This window comes from Argentina anserina, chromosome 4 (assembly GCF_933775445.1).
Source record: "Argentina anserina chromosome 4, drPotAnse1.1, whole genome shotgun sequence".
Taxonomy (NCBI): domain Eukaryota; kingdom Viridiplantae; phylum Streptophyta; class Magnoliopsida; order Rosales; family Rosaceae; genus Argentina; species Argentina anserina.
In genome coordinates, this window is record NC_065875.1 from 15,219,475 (window position 1) to 15,226,571 (window position 7,097).

General features: G+C 35.6%; 1 protein-coding gene across 1 annotated transcript; it reads right to left on the reverse strand.

Moving 5' to 3' along the window:
* Nucleotides 1–5,552: 5,552 nt before the first annotated feature.
* LOC126791689 (uncharacterized) lies at nucleotides 5,553–6,243 on the reverse strand. The gene is made up of 2 exons (XM_050518154.1): nucleotides 6,000–6,243; nucleotides 5,553–5,917 (listed from the first exon to the last, which is right to left on the reverse strand). Exons 1-2 carry the CDS (start codon nucleotides 6,145–6,147, stop codon nucleotides 5,781–5,783), a joined length of 285 nt encoding a protein of 94 aa, XP_050374111.1. The 5' UTR covers nucleotides 6,148–6,243; the 3' UTR covers nucleotides 5,553–5,780.
* Nucleotides 6,244–7,097: the final 854 nt, after the last annotated feature.

A 7,097-nucleotide genomic window follows, 5' to 3' on the forward strand; every position in this document is an offset into this window, starting at 1 on the left:
AAGATTTATGAACGTGAACATGCAATATAAAACAAGAAAATTAATGTAAATAGATCGAGGAAGTCTTTCGCCATGCTATCAACAGTTCAACAATAAGAAACGATAATTTTAAGGGTATGAAAGACTTCGCGGACAAGAGCTAGAGTTGACACCCCATAAAATTTACATCAGATGCATGAGTCATGATCGAGTCATTAATTTGCTTAGTTAGCTTATAAAATAGTCGATCTCTTAATATTAATGAGTGTTCTCCATTAAAGTATTACGTACTATTAAGTATTAACCACTTCTTGTTTGTTCTATATATTTATATCCGTGTGGAATTAAACAACCCCACCAAGCACATCAAGATCCAAATGTTCAGCCACTGAATGAGCACGAACTACTTTATGATGAAGCTGATGAGGTATATATTTAGTCCCCATTTATAATTCTTTAAGTTCAAACTATATTAGTGGGGTAAAGAATCATGTTATGATTAGAAGACTTGAGATGCTCGAGAATATTTAACCAAAGTTTACATTTGATCTAATAGTGCAAATCAACTTAATTAGAACAAGAATTAAGGTTCGTGAAGAAAAAAAATATCCATTCAAATCTTAACGTACTGAACATTAAGTTCTGCACTAATATAGAAAGGTACTTTGCTTTTCGGTAAAAAAGTTTACTTTGTGCCACTAATTAAGAATCTCATGTTGTTTAGTTACGTACTCATTCTTCTTCCTAGCCTTCGGTTAAGTTTCTTTTTAGCTGGACACTGTAGAGAATACGTATAGACTCGTGATATAAAAGATTATCCATCTTTGAAGTTTAAGATTTATACTTAATAGTATTTCAATATGGGATGAAGTTTCAAGTTTCAACCTACATGCACATACATGATCAACCTTAAACGTACAACTTGGGTGTGTTTATGATTTCCATCACTTGATATACCTCATTTAACCACCTTTAATAATACTAGTACGTTGTGAAGTGCTGCCTCAAAAAATTCTTGTTATATATGTAAAATTGACAGTACGTACGTTGCTTGTTACTTCTTCGACATGAAATTGTTATCATCCAAAACCTAATAGTACGTTACTTCTAGGCGCTGTGTGAGATAATTATATATATGTTGATCCAAAACCTAATCATTAATAATCAAGTCCAGCTCTCTCTTCCTCTTTAAAATTAGTATAATATTCTTCCGTTGAAGTTCGGGTTAAAGCTATGTTCAAGATCCGATTTCATAGAAAACAATTTTCAATTAATGACTTAATGTTTCACGACCATCCTATTATAATGTTTTCTAAGTTCTAATTAAGATAATTAGGGTTAACACCGACATTTTTCTTGCCTAATGAAGCTATCCGACTATCTAAAGTGGTCATGACCATCGGAATATGAACTAATTAATGATGGTACACATATATGACTGATGTGAGGTACCATGCATATATACTACTATAGTGTATATTTTGATAATTTGTAACTTGAGTCTAGTTAATAAAAGATGAAACACATTACATAGTCGAAAGACTACTATAATAGCAATAAAGTTAAGCCGATCGACATCAAAGTTTTCTACGGACTATAGTCTAGATACAGATAAATTGACTAAACTGAGGGAATGTGTCTATCATTTGTATGTTTTATTACATCTAAAGGTACTTCTTTTCCTTTTTTGATCATAATTATAAAGAAATGACACTAACGAGGGGACTGCTTGTGTGTTAGTGACTTAGTGTGTATAGAGCATGCTCCATTCTTTAAAAGCTTGAACTCAATCGAGGGGACTGCTTTGTAATCAATTGCAAACCAAAAACATTATACAAATGACCTCAACCCAACCCAGTTCTAGCTGACCAAGAACACTTTGCTCTTTTATTCAAAAAGAAAGAACCAGTTGAAATTAAACTAATGCGGGCCATGCCCCATCATACTATTGCTAAGTAATGATGATCGATGCCATACAGAGATTGACCACTAATTAGCATTGACATCAACATACCTTGTTTATTTTCTGTTACCTACCATGAAAACAAGATCTTTATATCGTATCTTATATGGTTGTGCGTACGGGCTATCCTTCATCTGCCAAACAAGTGATGATTAATATTCCATTTTACTCTAGAACCAAAATATGTACGTTAGAATAAAACACATGATTTCATATATCTTTACTATTAGTAACACTGCTTGTAGTGATACTTGAGTAAAATGATTCAAAACCCTGTAGTCATTTATTTCCAACGAATAAAAATAAAAATAAAAAAGAAGAAGAAGAAGAAGAAGGAGAGGAAAAATGTATTTTTCTATGCGAGGCGTGAACTTGGAATAATGAGATGCCGATAGTATTCTATAGTAGTTTGAGAATAAACGAAGGAGGTCGCCAAGAAATTCGAATCCTCCAATATGTCTCTGTTTTGGTTTTGCCGAATGCTTGCTTGAATCTTACTTAGAGGCATGAGTTTTCAAGAGAGGAGGAGGAGAGGAATTGAATGAAGGTGGTTGCTTGGCCAACGGTGGCCGGAAGGCGTTTGTCCCGATGCAGAGAGAATAGAGAGAAACTGATAGTGATTCTTAAAAAAAGAAAACATCTGATGCCTGAGATTTGTTTTGATAAAATAACGACTACGATTCCGGTCCTCGCCCTCAACCATTTTATTTCAAATAATATTACGCTCATTATATAGTATGGGCCATGCCAGTATGGTTTGTGATAATAGAATAGAGTATGGTCCATGTACGTATGTGAGTCTGTAGTAGGATATAAAGACAGTTCCCAATGAAGAAGGGAGATCTGACATTGGATTGAATAAACAAAACTTACAAGTCAAGACCATCATCAATTCGTACACATACACACTTGCGTTTCAATTATGTATACGAAACTAGTGTACATGTGCATATCAGTATATGAATGAATGGGAATGCAACTTCCATTGAGCCGTCACCTTCATGAACAAGCAACTAACGTCGGTAGCTAATTTCAAACATTGTTGAGAAAAATAAAAGTTTCATCAATTTATACACGGCATGTGCATCATAAGTTGTCCTAAGATGAATACACATATCATGACTCAAGCATCCAAGCAAATGACAGATAACTTTCACTCTAATAATCACGAAACATAAACCTACAACCTACCTTCGTGAACAATCAATTAACGTTGGTAGTTTCAATTTTCAAACTTTGTCTTCAAAAATGTTAACAAATCATGATCTAGAGAGTGATTCGAACTACTAGTCTCTGAGCTCATACTATATATATATATATATATATATATATATATATATATATATATATATAAGATTAATCGAATAGAGGACTCCCTCTTGGGGAATTCTGTTTTCTATCTTGGCTAGTTAACAATAAGGATTCATTGCAGATCCAACCCCTGCAACACATGCAATGTAATGGTCGATCATCTTTTTTCCCCTTCAAACTATGTATGGTTCATATTTACAAATCGCTGAATTTGAGATTATTCGACCATTTGATTATTACAAGAATGATCTTTGAATTGAAACTGAAATGATGAAGGAATGGGATGCAACGTATATATTGTCTGGCCGGAGAAAGAAGAACAAAGAAAGCAACACAAAAAACAAATGTATATGGAGCTGCTTCCGATCCATGTAAAGTACTAAACAGCCAAAGAGCTAGCCATTCAACCAAAACATATAAAAGAACAAAATACTAGTCCCTCCTCAAACTATCACAAACTCGATAGTTTATTTTTTAAAGTTTCAATTTCGGCTGATCACTTCTTATACTTTCCAAATTTGAGCAATCTGATCATTCCGTCCTCTTTCCATCCAATTTGAGTGTTAAGTTGTTTTTTTGGCAAACAGAAATTGAATGGACTTAACACCCAAATTGAATATAAAGATGACAGAATGACCAAATTGCTCGAATTTGAAAAATATAGTAATCAGTTGAAATTGAAACTTGAAGGAGTAAACTGTCAAGTTTGTAAAACTGTGAGGAGTAACCAGTATTTTATCTAATAAAAAACAACAATTAGGTAATGTCACAGGAATTCTGAAATTATTAGAAACCCCCGCAACAACCTGATCAACATGTCTTAAAGACACTGAGTGCCCAGTTACTAATATGAACCCATTTTCGTTAGTGTCTAGGATCATTATCAGTAAAAATATTATTGAAAAATGAACTCACAGATAAAACCACAACAGATTGAATCCCATGCTAGGATGATACCACAACAGATTGATCTCAGGGGAAGGTTTCACCGGGGATTTTATAGCAGTGCTTGTCAAATTCAAACCGGTGACCAGTAATGGTCAGAAGCGATGATAATGGTCCATCGTTCCATAAATTCCATTTCAATATGATCAGTTTGGCGAATAGAATTGTATGGTGAATTCCCTTAGCACTTCACACTACCTATGTCAGGCCAGCAGACATTAGATTTATGAGATTTCGAGCTAGATCTAACATCATGCCTTCCATTCTGGATCAAGATCTACTCAACTAGATCAAGTACATTGAGATGCAGGACTGTGTTGTGGCTCACTATTCTCTATGCAACATGACTGACAAATTGTGCACTTCAAGCATTGAGAGGATAATTGTGTTGCTAAAATACAACAAAATGGCAGGTGTTGTTTTGCTTTTATGCCTAATTTTAGTAGTAATGTTCTACTGTCAGGAAAATAAACCACATAAGAAACCATCGCTTCCTACATTTAATAATAGGTAAGAGTAAGTTCTCATCGGCAAGACATGGATCCTAAGTTCCTAACATTGCATAACTGCATTTGTACAGGGGTTCACAATTTCCAGCTCTGCATTACAAAATTTATTCACAACAATAGTACTAAAAGGGGTCCTCTGGAGCAGTGAGGCTTATTATCATCCATGGTCTAGCCATATTGCTCACAAAGGTTCTAAGCCAAAGCAAGGAATTTAGCACTATAAATGTTGCATCACTCGTATAGTAGTTTTCAGGAGCTTTACACCTCAAAATGCAACCATATGGCTATCATCATGACACATACCAGCGTAAATAACACTTGAACTCCTAGGTTTTAAGAATAAATTCAGGTTCTGATTCCTGTGAGGCTAGAACAAAAACGAGTTAAACAACCAGGACGTTCATGACACAAAAATGGTACAACTATTGATAAAAAAAAGAACAAAGGTACAACTCTAATCACATTGCCTCCCTCAAACAAAAATGTGCATTGCACCCCTAAGCAAACCAGGAAATAAAAAAGTTCTACAATCCTAATTGAATGTTACATTATGCTATTGACGTCCAAGACGACTGATCTCCTACTCATCAGTGATAATGCAATTCATACTCATGGCTGGATTCCAACTAATCTTTACTTTTCAATGAAACATGAACCCTAAGATAATGCAATGGTTGGCAATCCTAGATGAATAAGATATAATACCATCCTACTCTAAATTGATCCAAGTTTATCAAACACCGACCATTTTTCAGGCTCATGTACATAACCTCAGATGAAACGCACTAAAAATCAACGGCAATCACTAATCCAACGCCGTTCAAAACTAAAACACCTACACCCCGTAACAAAACACGCATTGCATTTCTACATATCAATAACATTACGATTACTACAGTATCCAAGCATTGCAGTTGTACTAAGCTTTCTACCAGGTAAAAGGTCCAGGAACAAGCATTTCATTTCTCATATATATTAATTTAAAACACTAAATTTCAACAACCCAACAGTGTCACAACTGACATGATCATCATCACATAGAGACCTCAAGCAGTGATTGAAGTAAAGGGCTTTCATGAAACCTGACTGAACAGCAGCCTCCGGGTCGTAGCAACCTTCTTCCCGACCCGATCTTCGCGGGCACCTGAATCCGACTCGTCGTGGTACCACCCGACAGTTCTCTGGGCTTCCAGCACAATCTGCGACAAACCTGAACCCATTTCCACAACACAATAAGAAACCCAGAAACACAAGTACACAAAGTGAAAGAAAGAAAGAATGAATGTAGCAACCTTGTTTAACAGTTTGTCTGTTTTCACGGATCTCGTGGATGGTGGCTGAGATTTTCCAGTAGAGAGGACGACCCGTGTAGAAGAGGACCAGAAGAGCCAGAGCTAACATTACTACGCGGAATGTGATCCTTGCTGTAGGAGACGCCATTTTCCTCTCTATGCTTTCGCTCTCAGAGCCAGAGGAGCGACTTTCTTGGTTTTTTCAAGTGTCCTTTCCTTCTGCTATTTTTTTTTTGGTCTGATCCTTTACTTCTGCTATCAATTGGATTTTGTTGTGAGATTTGGACTTTATTGTAGACCACAGGGTTACATTGGGATGTCAATTATACTTGAAATGAAATAAATCTTGTTATTTGAAAAACAAAATGAAAATAATCACGCTGTTGTAGGACAATCATCTCATATTCATACTTGTATCTTGTTTTAATTAGTATAGCCTAATTAGATAAAGAATAATATATTTTCCCTGATTTATCATTATTTTTGATGTAATTCCTATATATAAGGCTCTATGCTATCAATAAAATCATAGTTATTCTCTCAAGTTCATTTTAATGTTTCACGTTATCAAACACGTAGTGCTAGCCCTGAAAACCCTAAGCCTAGAACCCGAAAAAAAACCTAAACCCTAGTTTTTTCCCGACCGGCTGCACCTTCTCCTAGAGTCACCGACCACTGCCTCTCGGTGGCCCAACCCCTTTGCCGCCACACCAAGTTGAAGACCAAGCTTCAAGATTGTTGCCGAGCTAAGGAAAGGAGAAGAAGAAGAAGAAGAAGAAGAAGAAGAAGAAGAAAATTCAAGATAAATTTATAAATTAAAGTTCTTGCTTTCAATGAAATTTACTTTGATGAGATTTTGTCTTGCAACGAGGACTTTCAAACTCCATTTTCTTGTCAACCCGATTCTTCTGCTTCTTGGGTGATATAAGATATGACTACCCTAGTATCGAGTTTTAGGAGCGACTGAGAGTGCTGTTGTTACCATTTGTAGCCGTTGGTATAGCTACATATGAAAAAAAAAACAATAAAAATTTCGATGTGGCAGTCATAGCCGCAAATTCGCATCGATTTGACCCGTCAATTGTTCTGAAATAGTTT

Bases quoted from the DNA above. Each gene is read 5' to 3' on its own strand.
- LOC126791689 (XM_050518154.1), bottom strand. From the start codon at position 6,147: ATGGCGTCTCCTACAGCAAGGATCACATTCCGCGTAGTAATGTTAGCT. The intron at 5,918-5,999 runs GTTGCTACATTC...AAATGGGTTCAG, and splicing joins CAGACAAACTGTTAAACAAG to GTTTGTCGCAGATTGTGCTG.